At 41.4% G+C, this 21,566-nt stretch overlaps 1 protein-coding gene across 3 annotated transcripts in view; it reads left to right on the top strand.

Moving 5' to 3' along the window:
* Positions 1-21,566, top strand: part of PHLPP2 (PH domain and leucine rich repeat protein phosphatase 2) — a 79,292-nt gene that overhangs the window by 5,926 nt on the left and 51,800 nt on the right. Inside the window, exons 1-3 of one of the 3 annotated variants that reach the window (XM_030925318.1) lie at positions 2,693-2,860; positions 5,250-5,536; positions 19,705-19,838. In XM_030925318.1, coding sequence (XP_030781178.1) covers positions 5,256-5,536; positions 19,705-19,838 — 415 coding nt within the window. In that variant the 5' untranslated portion in view covers positions 2,693-2,860; positions 5,250-5,255. Of the gene's footprint in view, positions 1-2,692; positions 2,861-5,249; positions 5,537-19,704; positions 19,839-21,566 lie in introns of those variants that run through there. The other 2 variants (XM_030925317.1, XM_030925319.1) reach the window with 2 other exon arrangements.

Below are 21,566 nucleotides of genomic sequence, written 5' to 3'. Positions count from 1 at the left end.
TTTGGGATTACAGGCACCTGCCACCACGCCCAGCTAATTTTTTTGTATTTTTAGTAGAGAGGGGGTTTCACTATGTTGATCAGGCTGGTCTTGAACTCCTGACCTCATGATCTGCCCGTCTTGGCCTCCCAAAGTGCTGGGATTGCAGGCATGAGCCACTGTGCCCAGCCGCATGTATGTTTTGATAATGTAAAGTTCCTTAAGGAATTTATAATCTAGGGTAAATATTTATGTGCTGAAAATGACTGTTAAAAATCATCACAGGGCCAGGCGTGATGGCTCATGCTTGTAATCCCAGCACTTTTTGAGGCCAAGGTGGGTGGATCACGAGGTCAGGAGATTGAGACGATCCTGGCTAGTACGGTGAAACCCCGTCTCCACTAAAAAAACAAAAAATTAGCCAGGTGTGGTGGTGGGCACCTGTAGTCCCGGCTATTTGGGAGGCTGAGGCAGGAGAATGGTGTGAACCCAGCAGGCGGAGCTTGCCATGAGCCGAGATTGCGCCACAGCACTTCAGCCTGAGCGACAGAGCGAGACTCCATCTCAAAAAAAAAAATTTCTCACAGAAGAAAAATCAGGCCTGGTGTGGTGGCTCATGCTTGTAATCCCAGCACTTTGGGAGGCTGAAGCAGGAGGATTGCTTGAGTCCAGAAGTTCAAGACCAGCCTGGGCAACATAGTAAGACCCCATTTTTTGTATTAAAAAAATACAAAAAATGAGCTGGGTGTGGTGGCGTGTGCCTGTAGTCCCAGCTACTCTGGAGGCTAAGGCTTTAGTATCACTTGAGATCAGGAGTTCGAAGCTGCAGTAGGCTATGATCACGCCATTGTAGTCCAGGCTGGGTGACAGAGGGAGACCTCATCTCAAAACAAACAAAACTTCCTGGGGTCTTCCTTGACTTTTCTTTTTTTTTTTTTTTTTTTGAGACGGAGTCTCGCTCTGTCGCCCAGGCTGGAGTGCAGTGGCCGGATCTCAGCTCACTGCAAGCTCCGCCTCCCGGGTCCACGCCATTCTCCTGCCTCAGCCTCCCGAGTAGCTGGGACTACAGGCGCCGCCATCTCGCCCGGCTAGTTTTTTGTATTTTTTAAGTGGAGACGGGGTTTCACTGTGTTAGCCAGGATGGTCTCGACCTCCTGACCTTGTGATCCGCCCGCCTCGGCCTCCCAAAGTGCTGGGATTACAGGCTTGAGCCACCGCGCCCGGCCCTTCCTTGACTTTTCTAAGATTTAGAAGTGGACCATTATTTGACCTTAGAAAGTTTTTCTTTTTTTTTTTTTTTTTTTTTATTGAGACAGAGTCTTGCTCTGTCGCCCAGGCTGGAGTGCAGTGGAGCCATCTCAGCTCACTGCAAGCCTCGCCTCCCTGGTTCACGCCATTCTCCTGCGTCAGCCTCCTGAGTAGCTGGGACTACAGGTGCCCGCTACCACACCCGGCTGATTTTTTTTGTATTTTTAGTAGAGACAAGGTTTCACCGTGTTAGCCAGGATTACCTCGATCTCCTGACCTTGTGATCTGCCTGCCTCAGCTTCCCAAAGTGCTGGGATTACAAGCGTCAGCCGCCGTGCTCGGCAACCTTGGAAAGTTTTCTGAAGAAGACTTTTGTTGATTGTGTGGAACAGTGTCTGCTTATTCTTTCTTCTCCACTGAATACAGAATGCAGAGCTTCGTGTAAATATTGCTGCTGTACTATATGGAATACTGTTTTCAGATGGTCCAGTTAATCTTTCCAAAGTATTAAAAAATAAGGAATATTTAAAATTTAGCAGTATTGGCCGGGCGCGGTGACTCAAGCCTGTAATCCCAGCACTTTGGGAGGCCGAGACGGGCGGATCACGAGGTCAGGAGATCGAGACCATCCTGGCTAACATGGTGAAACCCCGTCTCTACTAAAAAATACAAAAAAAACTAGCCGGGCGAGGTGGCGGGCACCTGTAGTCCCAGCTACTCGGGAGGCTGAGGCAGGAGAATGGCGTAAACCCGGGAGGCGGAGCTTGCAGTGAGCTGAGATCCGGCCACTGCACTCCAGCCTGGGCGACAGAGCGAGACTCCGTCTCAACAACAACAGAAAAAATATAGCAGTATTTACCTGCTAAATATTTAACTATTAGTAATATTTGACTATTCAGTGGTTAAAATTATTTAGTAGTACAAATACGATGGTCCCTGTGTTTACGCAGTGAGCGCTTGAAAGCCCTTTCATTCTGAGATGTTCAGCTTTGAGAAAATGCATTTGATGAGAAAACTAGTTATCACTTATAGCAGGGGTTTATCCTACTTCTCTGAAGTTAGAATCAATAATCCTCATGGTTTTGAATAGCAATGCCCGAATCCCCAAGATCTGCAAAACAGTCAGTTTTCCTGAGTTCGTCTGCATTTAAGCAATAAAGTCATTCTTACTTTGGTTTTTCTTTCTTCCCACGTAGAAATACCTGCTAACTTTTCATTCCTCTTTCTCCACCGTCTTTAGAAATGTGTTACCCTCAAATATTTAATTTTAGTAATTATAAAAATAATATTTGCTGTATTTATAGGTATTTCTATTTTCCAGTGAGGAATACTACTGAAAGTATTTTATTTACTCCCATTCACTTTGCAGCTGCTGCAGATATGTAGGGTTCTCCATAGAAATGGGGACTTTTTTCCCCCCAAGTTGGTTCAGCTTCTTGCCAGAGCTAATTGGACTAAAGTACAGATTGGGAATAAATTTCTCTGATGTCAACTGAGTTCTACAAACACTCCTGTGTCACCCAGGTGTTGACATGCTAGAAGTGGAGAAGAGGAAGAAAAATAAATAAACCCATTGTCATAGATGTAGCATTAAAGGTGTACTCAAGGTGAAGAAGTTCTTTATTCTGTCTAGGTAATTCGCTAATTCTATCTAGTAAAAATGTCTGGTAGTCATTAATTCTGTTTAGGGAGAATGAGGATAGGAGATATGGAAGGCTCCATAGAGAAAGAAGGTGATGCCTGAGTAGGATTTTGAAGAACAACTTGTCATATGGATGAGGTGCAAGTTGGAGAAGGACATTTTAGACAAGCCACAGCATTGTGGTGTACTTGATGTGTCTGGAGAGCTGCAAGTAGTTGGATGTGATTGAAACATGGAGTAAAGGGCAATAGTAGGGAATGAAGCTGGAGAGGTGCAGCTGTGGAAGTGTCAGTGGAAATTTCTTTTTTCTTTTTTCTTTTTTATTTTTTTGAGACGGAGTCTCGCTCTGTCGCTTGGGCTGGAGTGCAGTGGCTGGACTTCAGCTCACTGCAAGCTCCGGCTCCCGGGTTTACGCCATTCTCCTGCCTCAGCCTCCCGAGTAGCTGGGACTACAGGCGCCCACCACCTCGCCCGGCTAGTTTTTTGTATTTTTTAGTAGAGACGGGGTTTCACAGTGTTAGCCAGGATGGTCTCCATCTCCTGACCTCGTGATCCGCCCGTCTCGGCCTCCCAAAGTGCTGGGATTACAGTCTTGAGCCACCGCGCCCGGCCTCCAATTTCTTTTTTATCAAAAAGAACAGAAATAGCCCATCATAAAAATAGAGCAGGCAAATATTGATCTTTAGAAACTTGTTATATTACCTGTAGATATTGTTTTTGCTTTGAGATAACTTCGCAATATATGAATTTCACATACCTAAATTATCAAATGCGACATTAATTTGTTTTAAACAGTGCAAGAATAGAAAGTATATTTGTGCAGTATTGTGCTGACATTGCACTTGGCTTATTTAGGATGTAAAGCAAAGTGTTAGGACCCTAGAGAAACACACATTTTCATAAGGAGACATGTACAAAAATGTTTATTGCTGAATTGTTTCTAGCAGTGAAAAATTGGAAGCAAACTAAATGCTGTCAGCAGGAGAGTGGATAAAGTTTGGTGTATTTGTATAAGGGAATATTATTCAAATGAATGAACTGGGTATATTAACACAGTTGTATCTCTAAAGCAATATTGAACTAAATAAAATTACAGGGTGAAGCATAAGTATTGTTAAGGATTAGATGAAGTTTAAATTAGATAAGACAATACTATGTGTGGTTTATAGATAAAAGTTGTTTTTTTTTTTTTGAGGTAGAGTCTCACTCTGTCACCCACACTGGAGTGCAGTGGCACAATCTCGGCTCACTGCAACCTCCTGGGTTCAAGTGATTCTCCTACCTCAGCCTCCCAAGTAGCTGGAATTACAGGCACGTGCCACCACACTCGGCTAATGGCTAATTTTTTTTTTTTTTTTCGTTTTTAGTAGAGACAGACAGGGCTTCACCATGTTAGCCAAGCTGGTCTCAAATTCCTGACCTTAAATGAATTACTCACCTGTGCCTCCTAAAGTGCTGGGATTACAGGTGTGAGCCACCTTGCCCAGCCTAACGTTTCTTTTTTTTGAGATGGAATCTTGCTCTGTCACCCAGGCTAGAGTACGGTGGCACTGTCTTGGCTCACTGAAACCTCTGCCTTCCAGGTTCAAGCAATCTTCCCACCTCAGCCTCCCAGGTAGCTAGGATTACAGACGTGTGCCAACACAGCTGGCTAATTTGTTTGTATTTTTTAGTAGAGATAGGGTTTCACCATGTTGGCCAGGCTGGTCTCGAATTCCTGACCTCAAGTGATCCACCCGCCTTGGCCTCCCAAAGTGCTGGGATTACAGATGTAAGCCACTGTGCCCAGGCAAAATACTAAAATTTCTATTTTTGTGAGGCAAGGTCTCGCTCTGTCACCCAGATAGGATTGCAGTGGCACAATAACGGCTCACTGCAACCTCAACCTCCCTGGCTTAATCTCTCCTCCACCTCAGCCTCCCAAGTAGCTGGGACTACAGGCATATGCCACCATGCCTGGCTAATATAAAAAAAAAATTTGTAGAGATGGGATGTTGCTATCTTACCCAGGCTAGTCTTGAACTCCTGAACTCAACAGTTGAGTTCTCTCACCTTGTCCTCTCACCTTGTCCTCCCAAAGTGCTGGGTTTACAGGCCTGAGCCACTGCAACCCGCTGTTTTGTTATTCTTGACACGTTTTTGAAAACAAGAAAAAGAGAGGGTCAAAGAAGATGATGGATGGAAACACAGCAGTAAAGAAAATTAAGTTATCTGAGTTAATAACAAATGAGCATGACAGCTGTAAAGTGCTCCACAAAAGGAGGGGATACATGAACAGAGTGTTGGGGAATATAAAGTAGAGAGAGGTGGGGTGAGGACTGAAATGTCTAATTCAGTCAGGTGTTCTAGCTAACGATTTCTTTCTCTTGATATTTTTTAGAGAAATATGAAACGCAATGGGAGCAGAAATTGTTTGAATAGGAGAAGTAGGTTTGGTTCTCGAGAAAGAGACTGGCTAAGAGAAGATGTAAAGAGAGGCTGTGTTTACCTTTATGGAGCAGACAGTACCACTGCCACTACAACCACCACCACCTCTTCCTCTTCCTCCTCCTCCTCTTCCTCTGACTTACATCTCGTCCTTTGCACTGTAGAGACACCAGCATCAGAAATATGTGCTGGAGAGGGAAGAGAAAGTCTTTATTTACAGCTTCATGGAGACCTGGTCAGGTGAGGTCTCAGTTTTACTACTCTAATTCTACTGTAATATAAATAATGTTTCTGTTTAGAACTGGACTTTAGGATTTTAATTCTGCTGGAACTAGTGTTGGTTACGGACTCACTGGGCCTCAAGATTTGTCCTTGGAAGGCTGACTTTATGAATCTTGAATTTAAAAACTACTGACCAAGGAAAATTTGAGAGTTCTTTGATTTGGAATACACCATAGGTCAGATATCTAAATTTAAAAATAAGTATTTTAAAAGTTAAATTTCTTTGGCTGGGTGCGGTGGCTCATGCCTGTAATCCCAGCAGTTGGGGAGGCTGAGGTGGGTGTATCACTTGAGGTCAGGAGTTCGCGACCAGCCTGGTCAACATGGCAAAAACCTGCCACTACTAAAAATATAAAAATTAGTCAGGCATGATTACAGGTGCACACCTGTAATCCCAGCTAGTCAGGAGGCTGAGACATGAGAATCTCTTGAACCTGGGAGACCGAGGTTGCGGCGAGCCAAGATCGTGCCACTGCACTCCAGCCTGCGTGACAGAGCAAGACTCTATCTCAAAAAAAAAAAAAAAATAGTTGTTTTTTTTTAAAAGTGTAAATAGAATGAAATTTTAAAAAGGATATAGAGTGAGATGTACTTTTCTGTCCCCCATTCCCCAACTACCCAGGCCTGTTTTTCAAGATAGTTATTACCAGCTTCTTATGTATGCTAGGAGTATTCTGTTTAATTATAAGCATATATGTGCCCATGCATGAGTATGTCTCTGTACATGTATTATAAATTTTAAAACTCTGGTGCTATGTGCAACACATTATTGACTTAATATTTTTTAGATATCTTTCCATGTTAATATTTATATAGTTGTCATTTATTTAATGGCTGCAATAGTGTTCAATTTTGAGTCCACTATAATTTTAGCCAATCTTCTATTAATGGACATTCAGGTTGTTACCAGTTCTTTGCTACTACAAGAAGTGCTGCAATGAGTATCCATGTACCTGTGGTATCTCTCATATGTGAAAGTCTGTATGATAAACTTCTGGAAGTGGAACAGCCGGGTCAAAGGATATGAACATTTTTAATTTTCATAGTTACTGTCAAATTCCTCTTCATAGAGGTTATATTTCCATCAGAAATATGAAAGTATATCTGTTTTCCCCTTTCTCAAAAACATGTTAGTATTAAATTTTATATATAAATAGGGACGTACACATGCATGAGCTCAGACTTGCTCGTAAATAGAAATGATTGTTAACAGTTTTAAAATTAGAGAATCATAAAGTCAGCATTCCGGGCCAAGTGACTTAGAGTTCTGCAAATGTGATAGGAATTTTGTTGTTTTGTTATTTTAATTTTCATTTATCTTAACATATTTTCGTGGGTTTAAAAGCCATTTGTGTTTTGAAAAATTTCTATATAAATGTGAAGGAAATATTTTTATAACAGTCTTATACTATGCATGTGAACTCTTTGATTCAGCTTTTTAAAGAAAATCGCAAATCTTTGAATTAGATGTCAAATAAGAGCTCTTTAAATGCCTGACCATGATTTTTCTCTCCTCCCCATTTCCTGTCATTAAAAAAATGTCTTGAAACAATTCAAAGCTGTGGATTTAATACTGTTGAAAGTGAAAAGGAAGCTCCCACTTACACCTTAGAAGTGTGGTAATAATAGTAACACCTTTAGCTGAGCTAAAATTTGATGTCATTTTTAAAGTCTAAACTGAGATCTACTATGTGTTCTTTTTAGGATTTAGGCTAATTCCTGAAAAAGTAGATTAGCATTTGAATGTTTTCCTTGTTCACCAGTTAACTACATTTGCTAAATCCATTTGTAAAACGAAAGGATCAGACTGGGTGATCCTTAGGCTTTTCTAAATCTTAACACTGACTCTGATCTAATTTTATCAGGTGGAAAGCCTTGACCTAGATTATATCTGGTAGTGATTGATTAACCTATTTAAGTATATGATGTATTCATTTGTATAGTAATGTTTATGTATACAAAGATATTAGAAATATGAAGAAAACCCCACTGGAATTGACTTGCTACTAGTAGTTGTATAGTTAAGAATCTGAATGTGATAGTTTATTTACTTATGTGAATCTAAACTGTACTTAAAAGTGAGGAGGCTGTTTCTTTTTAGCCCTGTAGCCTTCATCATTTATAATGAAATAGCCCTTTGAAGGTGTAATTGATTAGAAAATAATGAAAACACTATTGAACTGTGGTTTCAAAGAGTAAATATATTTTCATTGCTGGAGTAGGAGCTCAATAACTTTTATCCAGCTTAAGGATGATGATGATGGTAGAGTTCAGCTAACATTAAGTGCTTTCATGTGTTAGTGTGCTTCGTGCTTTATGCGCATTTTCTCATTAAATCTTCACAGTAACTCCAAGGGAGTTAGTATCATTGTTTTTAGATGAGGAAGATTGAGTCCTTGAGAGAGATTCAGTAACCTGCTCAGGGTCAGGCAGGTACTGCCCTGCAGTTGGAATGCCTGAATCATTCAAGGTAGATGATGGACTTCGTTCTAAGTAAAGGCCAGCTGTGACAGAGGAACTGGCACAGCAGCGACCCTTCCTCAGTTTCACTATTTAATCGTGCTTATTTCAAGATCTTTTTTAGATCTATTACTCAGCTGTTTCTTGTTTATGATCAGTCTTACATTATCTAATCAAGGGAGTAAGTACTTTCTTCTGATAGCCCTTTATCAGCTAATTGACAATCTAAGGCATTATCTTTTTTTTTTTTTTTGAGACGGAGTCTCGCTCTGTGGCCCAGGCTGGAGTGCAGTGGCCGGATCTCAGCTCACTGCAAGCTCCGCCTTCCGGGTTTACACCATTCTCCTGCCTCAGCCTCCTGAGTAGCTGGGACTACAGGCCCCGCCACCTCGCCCGGCTAGTTTTTTGTATTTTTTAGTAGAGACGGGGTTTCACCATGTTAGCCAGGATGGTCTCGATCTCCTGACGTCGTGATCCGCCCGTCTCGGCCTCCCAAAGTGCTGGGATTACAGGCTTGAGCCACCGCGCCCGGCCGGCATTATCTTTTTAAGGAACTTTTTGCTGATTACTGAAGTATGTTTACCGAAGAAATTTTGGAAAATGAAAAAGCATAAAGAGAAATGATAATAATCAATGCTTATGCTTTATGTAAATTACCTCATTTAATCCTCACAACCATCTTGTGAGGTAAACACTGTCCCCATTTTATAAATGAGGAAAGTAAGATTTCACAGGGTTAATCATCTCGTCTAAGTGCAATCAGCTACTAAGTGGTAGAGCTGGAGTATGAATCCTGGCATTCTGACACTACATCTGTCTTCTGTATTGCCTCCCCACAGTAACATTATTTTTCCCCAGATCTTTTCTCAGTTCCACATACTTTTAAATATTTATGTATTTGGGCTCATATATTCAGTTTTACATCCTGTCTACTTAGTGGATCATCTTAATTTCTTTTTTTTTTTTTTTTGAGACCAAGTTTCACTCTTGTGGCCCAGGCTGGAGTGCAGTGGTGTGATCTCGGCTCACTGCAACCTCTACCTCCCAGATTCAAGTGATTCTCCTGCCTCAGCCTCCCAAGTTGCTGGGATTACAGGCATGAACTGCCATACTTCGCTAATTTTTTGTATTTTTAGTAGAGATGGGGTTTCTCCGCGTTGGGCAGCCTGGTCTCGAACTCCTGACCTCAGGTGATCTGCCCGCCTCGGCCTCCCAAAGTGCTGGGATTACAGGCGTGAGCCACCGTGCCCGACCGGATCATCTTAATTTAATGGTGTCATTAGAAATTAGACACCAGTTTTAATAGTTACAGAATATTCTTCTGTATGGATACACTATAAGTTGAGACATAATATGCAATAATGGTTTAGAGGTTGGATTCTGGAATGAGAGTGTGTGGGTTCAAATCCTGGCTTTGACAGTTACTATGCAGGTTATATATAATGTTCTGTGCTTCAGTGTAGTAATCTGTAAAATGGAAGATGGTAATATTTACATTATTGAGTTGTCATGAGGATTAAATTAATTATATGTGATATGAAGATTAAATGAATTAATACTTGTAGTGCTGCTTAAACTGTCTACCTGTGGGGCTTGTTCACATACAGATTCTGTTTCAGTAGGTTTAGGTGGGACCTGAGAATGTACATTTCAATTAAGCTCCTAAGAGATGTGCTGTACTTCAAATAGCAAGGAAGTAAAGTACTTCGATTGATGTCTGGCACCTAACAAGTGCTCAGTAAATATCACCTATTTCAGTTGTTTGAAATCATGCAACCCTTAGAAGTGGTGTTGCTTTGACTAAACCATTGCCCATGAATTGTCACACTGCTGATTTCCTTAGGCTAGGTCCTGGAAATGGGATTACTGGGATTAAAATTACCCCACATTTTCTTTGAGTTATTCATTACTACTTTGTTTTTTCCAACCATGAGTTATCACTCAAATATAACTCAAGATTATTACTAATTTATAGAATTTTAGCGCTTGAAGAAACCTTAGAGAGACCATCTGCTGGTGAAACTAAATCTACCCTACAACCGTCCCACCTTGCCATTTGGAAATGTGTGTGGGGACAGGGTTTTTGGGTTGTCATAACTGCTGGGAGGAGTTACAGAATTTAGGTGGCAAGGGCCAGAGAGGCTTATTGAAATGTGTGTGTGCTAGGTGCAGTGGCTGAAATCTGTGATCCTAGCACTTAGGGAGGCCGAGGCAGGAGGATCGCTTGGGCTCAGGAGTTCTAGATCAGCCTGGGCAACATGGTGAAACCCTGTTGCTACCAAAAATATTAATACAAAAAAATTAGCCAGGCATGGTGATGCACACTTGTGGTTCCAGTTCACGCAGTACTTGGGAGGCTGAGGTAGGAGAATCGCTTGAGCCTGGGAGGCGGAGGTTGCAGCGAGCCAAGATTGCACCACTGCATTCCAGCCTGGGCGACAGAGAGATCCTGTCTCAGAAAAAAAAGAAAAAGAAAAATGTGTGTCGGACAGCCCTGTACAGCCAAGGATTTTCCTGCCCCAAAAGTCAGAAACTTCCCCATTAGGAAACACTGAGGCCATTTCCTTTTGTTCAATAGATGTGAAAATAGACTCAGAGGGTTCAGGTTGAAAGCACATTCCTGCAGCTGGCTGGTGATAAATTGGTCTTGTCTCTCAATCTGCTGCTGCTTACAATTAAAATATTTGGCTTGACTTTTCTATTGAACTGTTTTGAGTGATAAAAATGACTCACTAGTGAAACTTAGTGTAATCATTGCCTCCTGTCTGAGAAGTTAAGATCATTTGTGATAACATGGATTGCCCTTTGGCTGATGGTCATATACTTTTATTCTTAGTCATCAAAATAACCAAGAGTTTTTCTTTTTTTAATTTTTATTTTTTCATTAATCAGATGAGAAGAGAAACTAAGATTTCTGAATAGTCAGTAGCTATCTTTTAAAATTAGTTTAGAACCAATAGGGTGTGTATAACAGAAAATAGCACCCTTGGGATTTGGGATGCTGAGTTCTGATTCCCGTTTGCTGAGTCACTAAAATTTTGTTTGCCGTATTTTGAAATTACAAAGGTGGAATGAAAAATTCTGTTTTAGGATATGTACTGAACTGATTACCACTGAATAGGGGAAAAGGAGTTTTTTCCCCTACATATTTTTGTACTATTTAAAAATTTTTTTTTTTTTTTTTTTGAGACGGAGTCTTGCTCTGCCGCCCAGGCTGGAGTGCAGTGGCCGGCTCTCAGCTCACTGCAAGCTCCGCCTCCCGGGTTCACGCCATTCTCCTGTCTCAGCCTCCCGAGTAGCTGGGACTACAGGCGCCCGCCTCGTCGCCCGGCTAGTTTTTTGTATTTTTTAGTAGAGATGGGGTTTCACCGTATTAGCCAGGATGGTCTCGATCTCCTGACCTCGTGATCCGCCCGTCTCGGCCTCCCAAAGTGCTGGGATTACAGGCTTGAACCACCGCGCCCGGCCTAAAAATTTTTAAAGAGTGCTTTATATGTTACAAAATTGGAATATAGGTAAATAATTTTATTTTGAAACATTTTTTATCCATTTTAAAACTTCCGCCGGGCGCGGTGGCTCAAGCCTGTAATCCCAGCACTTTGGGAGGCCGAGACGGGCGGATCACAAGGTCAGGAGATCGAGACCATCCTGGCGAACACAGTGAAACCCCGTCTCTACTAAAAATACAAAAATCTAGCCGGGCGAGGTGGCGGGCGCCTGTAGTCCCAGCTACTTGGGAGGCTGAGGCAGGAGAATGGCGGGAACCCAGGAGGCGGAGCTTGCAGTGAGCTGAGATCCGGCCACTGCACTCCAGCCTGGGAGACAGAGCAAGACTCCGCCTCAAAAAAAAAAAAAAAAAAAAAAAAAAAAAAAAAAAAAAAAAAACTTCCGAAATCAGCATATATATTAGAGTTGATGGTAGGTTACAGTTTAATTGGCAGAATTTTTAAAATTTATTTTTCTTTTTTTAAAAATACAGAGATTGAATCATGCTATGTTGTCCAGGCTGGAGTACTGTGGCTATTCACAGGCCCTGTCATAACACACAACAACCTTGAACTGGGCTCAAGTGATTCTCCTGTCTCAGCCTCCTGAGTAGCTGGGACTACAGTGGCACGCTACTGCACCTGGCTAGATTTTTCTCTTTTTTTTTTTTTTTTTTTTTTTTGAGATGGAGTCTCACTCTGTTGTCCAAGCTGGAGTGTAGTGACACAATCTCAGCTCACTGCAACCTCTGCCTCCTGGGTTCAAGTGATTCTCCTGCCGAGTAGCTGGGACGACAGGCGCGCACCACCACGCCTAGCTAATTTTTGTATTTTTAGTAGAGATGGGGTTTCACCGTGTTGGCCAGGATGGTCTTGATCTCTTTGTCAAGCGCATCTGTGTGAAGAGACCACCAAACAGGCTTTGTGTGAGCAATAAAGCTTTTTAATCACCTGGGTGCAGGTGGGCTGAGTCCGAAAAAGGAGTCAGCAATGGGAGATAGGGGTGGGGCAGTTTTATAGGATTTGGGTGGGTAGTGGAAAATTACAGTCAAAGGGAGTTTTTCTCTTGTGGGCAGGGTTGGGGTTTACAAGATGCTCAGTGAGGGAGCTTCTGAGAGTCATTATCCACGAGAAGGAATTTCACAAGGTAATGTCATTAGTTAAGGCAGGAGCCGGCCATTTTTACTTCTTTTGTGGTTCTTCAGTTGCCTCAGGCCATCTGGATGTATACGGGCAGGCTTGGGCTCAGAGGCCTGGCATTCTGGTCTTCTTATATTAATAAGAAACACAAAACAAAATAGTGGTAGGATGTTGGGGTGGCAGAAATTTTTGGGGGTGGTATTGTAGCAGGATGAGCCATGGACAAAACCCCTCAGACACTGAGGTAGTGAAGGGAATGGCTTTAATCAGCTGGGTGCATCGGCAGGCTAACGTCTTAAAATCCGAGCTCGTCAGGTGCTCAACTTCTGTCCCTTTTAAGGGCTCACAACTGAAAGGGGGTCCGCGTGAGAGGGTCATGATCGATTGAGCAAGCCAAGGGGTATGTGACAGGGGCTGCAAGCACCGGTGGTCAGAGTGAAACAGAACAGAATGGGAGGTTTCACGGTGTCTTTACATACAATATCTGGAATCTATAGATTACATCAGTTGCTAGGTCAGGGATGGAATTTTAACTACCAGGCTTAGGTCAGGCAGGCCCAGGCCTGGTTTCCAGTCTGGTTCCTAGGCGCCGGGCTACCTGCCTTTAGTTTTGCTTCTCTTTCCTTTTCTGAGTATAAAACAATATAAAACAATATGAGAGGGTCTCTCTCTTCCCTCAGTATGGAGAGATAATGGGCGATGTTTCTCAGGGCTGCTTTGAGCGGGATTGGGCGGCGTGGACACCTTAAAGAAAGGCTTTGACCTCGGTAACCTTGGGATTCGCCCACCACTGCCTCCCAAAGTGCTGGTATTACAGGTGTGAGCCACTGTGCTTTGCTGATTTTTCTTTCTTAATGGTTTTTCTGACACCAGCTGGCTTGCTGTAATACAGTTCTGACACTGACTGCCAGAGTAGTGCAGACTTCACAAGTTAAAGGGCAAGGTCCCCAACAAGACTGCCCTTCAGACTCCAGCTGCACTTCTGACCAACTGTCTACAAAGAAGAACTTGGCAGAATTCAGGAAGGTGCTATACTTACAATTACAGTTGTAGCTTGATGCAAATCAGCACCAGCCAACTGAAGAGACACATAGGGTGAGGTCTAGAAGAGTCCCAAATATGGAACTTTGTGCCCTCTCCCAGTGGAATCAAGGCCTGTCACCCTCCTACCATATTGAACAGTTCATCAACTAGAAAGCTCCACTGAGCTTCAGTACAATGTTTTTATTGGGGATTCTTTATGAATGCATGATTGGTTGAATCTTTGACCTCATGATTCAACTCAATCTCCAGCCCCATGTGCTTCCTTACCCAGGTCAGGGTGGCTCAGAGCCCCAACCCTCTAATCACATGGTGGTTGGTCTTTTCTGGTGACCAGCCCCTGTCCTGAGTCTTCTCATCTCTTAGCATAAACTGAGGGGTGATCCAAGGGGCTCATGAATAACAAAGACACTCCTGTTATTCAGGAAATGCTGAGGATTAGAGTATTCTACCAGGCACCAGGGACAAAGACCAGCTGTATTCTTTATTATTCAGCAGTGGGGCGTAAAAAATAGTCTATCTCTTTAAAACATAACTCTTTTTTTTTTTTTTTTTTTTGAGACAGAGTCTTGCTCTGTCGCCCAGGCTGGAGTGTAGTGGCCGGATCTCAGCTCACGGCAAGCTCCGCCTCCCGGGTTCACGCCATTCTCCTGCCTCAGCCTCCCGAGTAGCTGGGACTACAGGCGCCCGCCACCTCGCCCGGCTAGTTTTTTTGTATTTTTTAGTAGAGACAGGGTTTCACCGTGTTAGCCAGGATGGTCTCGATCTCCTGACCTCGTGATCCGCCCGTCTCAGCCTCCCAAAGTGCTGGGATTACAGGCTTGAGCCACCGCGCACGGCCCTAAAACATAACTCTTTTAGGTTTCTTTTTTTTTTTTTGAGACGGAGTCTTGCTCTGTCGCCTGGGCTGGAGTGCAGTGGCCGGATCTCAGCTCACTGCAAGCTCTGCCCGCGAGTTTACGCCATTCTCCTGCCTCAGCCTCCGGAGTAGCTGGGACTACAGGCGCCCGCCACCTCGCCCAGCTAGTTTTTTTTTTATTTTTAGTAGAGACGGGGTTTCACCGTGTTAGCCAGGATGGTCTCGATCTCCTGACCTCGTGATCCGCCCGTCTCGGCCTCCCAAAGTGCTGGGATTACAGGCTTGAGCCACCGCGCCCGGCCAGGTTTCTTTTTTTTTTTTTTTTGAGACGGAGTCTCGCTCTGTCGCTCGGGCTGGAGTGCAGTGGCCGGATCTCAGCTCACTGCAAGCTCTGCCTCCCGGGTTTACGCCATTCTCCTGCCTCAGCCTCCCGAGTAGCTGGGACTACAGGCGCCCGCCACCTCACCCGGCTAGTTTTTTGTATTTTTTAGTAGAGACGGGGTTTCACCATGTTAGCCAGGATGGTCTCGATCTTCTGACCTCGTGATCCGCCCGTCTCGGCCTCCCAAAGCGCTGGGATTACAGGCTTGAGCCACCGCGCCCGGCCTCTTTTAGGTTTCTTGGTGTGAATAAGTTAACACATAAAGTGGTTTGAGCTCTCTTCTGTTTAAATTATTTTAACTATATATAAAATAATTTGGTTTACCTAAAAGGAACCTAGGTTTTATGAAACCGACACAGGTTCCTACCCTGATGTCGTTATGTACTAATTGTGTGACTCTGAATCTCATTTTTCTTATTTGCAAAATATACATAGTTTTGTAATAAACACTTTCAGCAAAACTAATATACATAGTTTTGTAATAATTAAACACTTTCAGTTTTGTACTAATTAAACACTTTCAGGTATGAAATAAACATCGAAATATCCCTATTGTTTCTATTTGTATTATCTATATTATTGATTTTAACATTTGCAGATTTTACTTTTATAGGTAAAGGATTATAGGCAGTCAAGGATTGAGTTTTAATCTGAATTTGATGTAGAACATGGTACTGTACTTTGTTAGGGTCTTTGATTCGATGTGTTTGATTTTAATAGTGTATGGTTTGGCGCCCCCCACTATTAACTAAAACTCTTGTGAAATGATACTTGGAATGAAATTTACTCTTCTCTTCTTACGTATATCTTAACTACAGGGACTGCTTAGAATAAATAATACAGAATGATACTAGTCTTGGCTAAGAGGTATAATCTGCTGTTAACAGCATTGCTGTGTCTGTTGGCTGGTTTGGAGAGAAATTACCATATGCACATATATTCAAATTTACATATACTGTAGTAGCTCTTACAAGCATTTGAAGCAAACCGAAACTGTTAACCCCAAAACTATTGTCTCCTTAAAGCAGTAGTAGAAGTAGTTCAATTGCTGAATAGAACTTTTTGTTGCCAGCATTACTTTCTCTCACACCTGTTTTGCAGTATATAATTTCCCTTTGATTGGTGAGAGATTTAACAAATAGCTAATTACCAGACTCTTAAACTTTTGGAACTTTGAAACACAAAATTGAACTGTAAGCACATTAGAGCATTTCCCTCCCCAATACTGTCTACTTTTTTCAGCAGATGAGTTTAATGAGTAAATGGAATTAGTCCTTCATTTTACTTGTTTTTGTACTTCTTGAAATACTACTCGTTTACTTAGAAGAAAGAAAATACTTTCTTAGGGTAGATATGTATAAGGAGGTCCGGGTGTGGTGGCTCATGCCTGTAATCCCAGCACTTTGGGAGACCAAGGCAGGCAGATTACGAGGTCAGGGGTTCGAGACCAGCCTGGCCAGTATGATGAAACCCAGTCCCTACTAAAAATACAAAAATTAGCCAGACGTGGTGGCGTGGGCTTGTAGTCCCAGCTACTTGGGAAGCTGAGGCAGAAGAATTGCTTGAACCCGGGAGGTGGAGGTTGCAGTGAGCCAAGATTGCACCACTGCACTCCAGCCTGGGCAACAGGGTGAGACTCCAGCTCAAAAAAAAGAAAAAGAAAAAAAAAAGACATGTATAAGGAGGGTTTCCAAAATCTACAGAGCCTTTTTAGGTCAAGACATTTGGTCGTGTGAAATATGTCAGAATTAGGATGCTTCCATTTCTCTCAGTTTTCTAAAGAGAAATAGAAAAATAGAGCACATGAGATTTAGCCTGAAAGTGTAATTATTTGTTGGTCCTGAATATGTGATCATTCTATGAAATGATAGTGTGTAAATACATTGAACTGTAGGGGTCAGGTAGAATTTGTATTATATTAGGAAGGTATCTTAAGATACCTCATAGACCCTTGATTTCTGAGATGCTCTAAAGATCATCTGGCCCAGTTTGATTCTCACAGGTGTTTCTTCTAAAATATCTGTGACAGATGGCTCTCCAGGTCTCTCTGAGCAGTTTTGAGAGGCAGTTCGTTTCATGGTTGAGCATCTCTAATCGTTAAAATTCTTCCTCATATTTAGCTTAAATCTACCTATGCACCTTCTCATGCTTCCGAGTCCCATTCTTTGGAACAGTACAGAGTAAGTCCAATCCGTCTCAGTATTTGAAGATCTGTCTCTTTGTATCCTTACTCTCCTTGTCTTCAAGTTAATCCTCCATCAGTTTATTCATATTGTATGGTTAGTTTACCTCTCTCCAGGATACAGTTTATGAAAAGTCCTCCTTAAAACATATCTTTCTCAGAAGAATCCCGTCATTGTGCTAGGAAAATGCCTAACGTTGTCATAGACAATGAGTTTTGTAAATTTTGGTTTTTGTTTGGCTAGGGATTAGTTGTAATTGATGTCTACATAATCGGAAAAGTTTATTTCCCATTTCTCTTTAGTTCAGTCTTTATTGATCATTACAGGCTTTTTGTTCTTTGATCATTCCCCATGTAGCAGTTCATTCTGAGTTTATTTGATAGTTTCTGGAAGCTAAACTACTGAACTGAGCAGTCAGGAGAGGCCAGGTAGTTGTTTTATTTTTGTCTTTTTTGTTCATCAGTATGATTTCTGTTCCTAAATTATCATTTTGTTACAGTTGTTTATGTTCAGCTTTGTAGTTGTGTATGTTCAGCTTGTTGCCAACAGCATTTTCTAGTTCTTCAGCTACAAAATGCAGACATTGTTCATACCTTTTGTCACGATGGGAAATGCATCATGTTTCTTGTAGTTATTAATAATGTAATTTTTAAGTATTCTTTTCTTTTTTTTTTTTTTGAGACGGAATCTCACTCTGTTGCCCAGGCTGGAGTGCAGTGGCATGATCTCGACTCACTGCAAATTCTGCCTCCTGGATTCACGCCATTCTCCTGCCTCAGCCTCCTGAATAGCTGGGATTAGAGGCGCCCGCCACCACGCCCAGCTAATTTTTTTGTATTTTTAGTAGAGATGGGTTTTCTTTTTTTTTTTTTTTTTTTTTTTGAGGCGGAGTGTCTCTCTGTCGCCCAGGCTGGAGTGCAGTGGCGTGATCTCCACTCACTGCAAGTTCCGCCTCCTGGGTTCACGTCATTCTCCTGCCTCAGCCTCCCGTGTGGCTGGAACTACAGGCGCCCGCCACCACACCCGGCTAACTTTTTTTTTGTATTTTTAGTAGAGGCGGGGTTTCACCATGTTAACCAGGATGGTCTTGATCTCCTGACCTCGTGATCTGCCTGTCTCGGCCTCCCAAAGTGCTGGGATTACAGGCGTGAGCCACCGCGCCCGGCCAGAGATGGGGTTTCACCGTGTTAACCAGGGTAGTCTTATCTTCTGACCTCGTGATCCTCCCACCTTGGCCTCCTAAAGTGCTGGGATTACAGACATGAGCCACTGCGCCCAGCTATTCTTAAGTTTTCTAAACAGAGTTCTTTAAATGTTCTTTTAGACCTTTTGAACACATACGGACTTTCCTGTGCTTGCTTTTGATTGTTGTTTGAGATGGCAGAAATATTCTATTTTTATTCTAACTAAAATTGTTAATCTTAAAAGTTTTTAGAATAATAATTGTCAACATCCTACTGAACACTTACTACATATGAGATATTTTGCTAAGCACTTTTCATGCTGTATAGTATCTTGTTGTAAGTATATAAATAAATTTAAACATCTTATGAGTTAGGTATTATTGTTATTCCCATGATAATGATGAGGATTTAAAACAGTGAGAGTAAATAACTTGTACTGGGGCATGCATTTGGTAAGTGGCAGGACTAAGACTTGAACCCAGGCAGTTGACTGTTGGAGCCCATATATTTAGCCACTGTATTTATAACTGTTTGGTTTCTGGTAAAAGCATTATGAAAGAGCTGTCTTGCTATTATGACTGTTATAGCCCCTTCTATCAAAATACACATTGATCCTTTTTTTTATTTATTTAATATTTTTCAGTATTTTAAGTCTGTGATTTAAAATACAGTGTTACCAGAGGCCACAAGTGATTGCAGGACATTCTGGTTTTACCTTAGCTTTCAATTAGGACCACGTAGTAGAATGATTTTTAGGGAGTTATTTTAAAGCGAATAAATAAATGGAAATTCTCAATTTTAATTTCTAATTTGGTAAATATCAGTAGATATAACACATGTAAACAGAAGCTCTTTGTGATACCCAAAGTATAAAGGGGTCCTGACACCAAAAACTTATACTTGTTTAGATTAGTTGTATCATAGAATATTAAAGAAAATCTTGACCTAGGAATAAAAATCAAGACCAGATTTTGTATATTGAGTTACTACTTAGCCATGAAAAGGAATGAAGTCATGTCTTTGCAGCAACATGGATGGACCTGGGAGTCATTATCTTCAGTGAATTAATTCAGAAACAGAAAGTCAAATACTACCTGTTCTCTCTTACAAGTGGAAGCTAAATAATAGAGTGTGGAGTAATAGACATTGGAAAAGCAGAATGGTGTGAGGGTGGGATGGGGATGAAGGATGAGAAATTACTTAATGAATACAATATACATGATTCGGGTGAGGATTACAGTAAAAGCCTAGACTTCGCTACTAAACAGTATATTCACGTAATAGAATAACACTTGTACCCCTGAAATTTATACAAATAAAAATATTAAAAAATTAAATGAACCATTTTTATTACTTACCAAATATATGTATTTTTTTGAATTGTGTAATCAGGAGACTGGAACCTACTGAACGACCTCTTCAGATCGTTTATGATTACTTATCCAGGCTGGGATTTGATGATCTTGTGCGCATACAGGAGGAGGCTGCAAATCCTGACCTCGGCTGTATGATTCGATTTTATGGTGGTAAGAATTTATCAGTGGCTTTGTATGTTAACTACTTTTAAGTTGATCATTTGTGCCTCTATCTGCCGTCAGCTTTTTAAAAGTATTTTATCAAAATCGAGTTTTAAGCCAATTAACTAACGTAGTTAACACCAACCAAACAATAATAAAAACCAAGAGGTCAGGGGTAAGGGAACACTTTAAAAATATCTTCTCTTTTTATTTTTACTTATTTTGCACTTGTATTTTGCTAACTTACTAGCATTATTTTATACCTTTGCCAGAATCTTGACTGGATCATGCTTTAGTAAATTATTTTTTCAAGCGCCTGGTAAAGCCTGTAAACTTCTGAATAGCTCAAAAATATTGAGAGTAAGTAGTTATTATCATATATGACTTGACGTTGATGAATATACCTGTCAAATTTTGTATATTGGTGAATTTAGTGGGGTTTAAATCTAGGATTTTTGACTCTTCTGAGAAAAATATTTTAAGATGAATTTGAAGAACACAACCCGTCTATCACTATAATAGTTAGAAAAACAAAAACTTGGAACACAGCAATTTTCTTATTTGATTGTGGTTGAACCCTAGTTCTGCATTATGGTAGCCCCCCCTTGTCCATGGGGATTATATTCCAAGATCTTTAGTGGACAACTGAAATCACAGATGGTACTGAACTCTATATATACTATGTGTTTTCCTGTATACACATACCTGTGGTAAAGTTTAATTGATAAATTAGGTAAAGAGATTGACAGTACTTAATAATAATATAATTATAGCATTATACTGTAATAAAAGTTAGTGAATATTCTCTCTCTCAAAATATCTTGTCCTATACTTACCTATTTTCAGACCATGATTGACTGCAGATAACTGAAACCTTGGAAAGCAAGACCACAGGTGGCGAGGGGGCTACTGTGTATGTTTTTGTTCTAGAATGAAAGTTGAACCTTTCTTTTACATGCAGTTATACTGCACAGTGGTTGGCTCTGATGCCCCTACTTTTCCTACCACCACCTGATAAATTATAGCATATGCAGGATCTTAATATACTATACCCTTAAGAGGATATTTCCAGTAGAGTCTAAAAGAGTACCAGTTTGTAGTACTTAAATTTTGAGGGGTTTTTCCGAAAGTGAACTCTGTTGATGTAGAAAAGCTGGTATAGTTTGAGTGAGAAAATTAAGTTTGGGATGAAACTTAGAAAGTTAATAATCTTTGAAAATAGGCAATAATGCACCTGGTACCAAAAAACAGAATGTAGATAGATCGATAGATGAATTAGTTATCTGTTGGCTCTGTAACAAATGGCCTCAAAACTTAGGACTTAAAATGGTAATAAATACTTAATAATTATGTAGTTTTTTGTGGGCTGGAAATCTAGGAGCAGTTTAGCTGGAAGGATAGTCCTGGCTTGGGTTTCATGAGATTTTGGTCATCTGAAGGCTTGAGTGGGGCTGGAAGATTCACTTTCACATGGTTCACTCACCAGCTGCTGGTAGGAGGCCTCAGTTCCCTCTTCTGTGGATCTTTCCATAGGGCTTCCTAGGTGTCTGAGGCAGGAGAATGGCATCAACCCAGGAGGTGGAGCTTGCAGTGAGCCGAGATCACACCACTGCACTCCAGCCTGGGTAACAGTGAGACTCTGTCACAAAAAAAAAGAAAAGAAATGAGTCACTAAACACAGCCCATACTATAGAGAGAGGAATTAGCTCCCGTGTTTGAAAGGAGTGTCAAAGAATT

Source organism: Rhinopithecus roxellana, chromosome 20 (assembly GCF_007565055.1).
Source record: "Rhinopithecus roxellana isolate Shanxi Qingling chromosome 20, ASM756505v1, whole genome shotgun sequence".
Classification (NCBI taxonomy): domain Eukaryota; kingdom Metazoa; phylum Chordata; class Mammalia; order Primates; family Cercopithecidae; genus Rhinopithecus; species Rhinopithecus roxellana.
Note: the sequence above shows the minus strand (reverse complement) of the source record. Positions and strands in the feature narration are given on the sequence as shown.